We start from the raw sequence: 1,337 nt of genomic DNA, 5'->3' as shown, positions 1-1,337 counted from the left end.
CAAGCGGACCTGACCTAGGGAGGATTTTATACTGGGTTCATTTTAAGGAATTTGGAAGACACAACTTTAAAATTTGGTTTAATTCGGTTTTACAGGGGGGGATTGTATATATGCTTTTGTTTTAAATATGTTGTGCGCCGCCCTGAGTCCCGCTGGGAGAAGGGCGGCATATAAATTAAATTAAATAAATAAATAAATATGTTTACTAAGTGGTTTGCTGAATGCAATAAATACTGATGGGTTATAAAAATTCACAGAACTTTTAAGTAGCAATTTAAACTGTGGGCAGGGTATTCTATATATGTACCTTTCAGAGCAGCAGTGGTGAACCCTTTGGGCCCAGTGTGTCAAAAATTCAAAAAATGCCCAATTTTGGTGTGTCACATACAGACTAAAGAGAAACAATTCATAACAAAGATTTGCTTTGGATAGTGAGACCGGTGGCACATAAAATAAATAAATAAATAAATAAATAAGCAAATAAATAATTGTAAATATTTTTCAATTTGTCTCTCAGAAAAAAATGCCTAGCTGTGGCAGTTCAGGGTCACATGAGGCTTGGAAACTTCAGAGAATTGTCTTGTGTCTCTGAAAAGAGTGGGAAAGCATGCCCCATCCTTGCATGCTTTTGGGTGGCTCCAGATCCCACGTGAGAGGCAAACCCTCCTGTGCAATGTCCAGAGGTCAAGAGACCACATGACAGTACACCACATGTGCCAAAAATGACATAGCATGTGTCATAGGTTCACCATCGCTGTTTAAGACCATCATAAGGCATTCGTAACAATAGAATGTTTAGATATTAGTCTTGTCATAAATTAAGGATAAAAGTTTCATGGATCAATGAAGAAATGGCAACTTCATGGAAACTGAATAAATGGCTTATTTTGTTGCAGTGAAAGAACCAGAATCAGACAATCTAAAGAAGACAAAGTAAGATAATTATTTTTTTAAAAAAATATATATATATATATTGCATGGATTTGCTTTGATGTATTAAAAGAAGTCTTTAAGATGTCACAAGATTCTTTAGTTTTCCAAAAATCATGGACATTTTAAAGTTCTGGTTCTTGTTTGTATGGCATTTATTTTTAAAATAAATTGGGATAGGTCTAAAACTGCTGATTTAACATTAGTTATTTTAAAAAGAAATTTGCATAAAATTGAATACTTATGTAGGCATCTAAAGTTATTAATAATACTTACATAAAAATGGAATGGTGCCATCAGTTGAAAGGAATATTTTTTTAAAAAATAGAACTAGTAATCAGAAGTTTAGACGTAATTCTTTAATCTTTTTAAACGTTTTAGGAGTTTGATCTTTTTGTTATACTAAG

At 33.0% G+C, this 1,337-nt stretch overlaps 1 protein-coding gene across 1 annotated transcript in view; it reads left to right on the top strand.

Annotated features, from left to right (window-relative positions):
- LOC107300773 (PDZ and LIM domain protein 5-like) overlaps positions 1–933 on the top strand; it is a gene marked incomplete at its 3' end in the record, with an annotated part of 10,637 nt that extends 9,704 nt beyond the window's left edge. The window contains exon 6 of the mRNA XM_015830065.1: positions 897–933. Within this exon, the coding sequence (XP_015685551.1) occupies positions 897–933 (37 nt within the window). The remainder of the gene's footprint in view (positions 1–896) is intronic.
- Positions 934–1,337: the final 404 nt, after the last annotated feature.

This window comes from Protobothrops mucrosquamatus, unplaced genomic scaffold, assembly GCF_001527695.2.
Source record: "Protobothrops mucrosquamatus isolate PMUCROS unplaced genomic scaffold, P.Mucros_1.0 scaffold8398, whole genome shotgun sequence".
In the NCBI taxonomy this organism is placed as follows: Eukaryota; Metazoa; Chordata; class Lepidosauria; order Squamata; family Viperidae; genus Protobothrops; species Protobothrops mucrosquamatus.
This window is presented reverse-complemented; position numbering and strand designations above follow the sequence as displayed.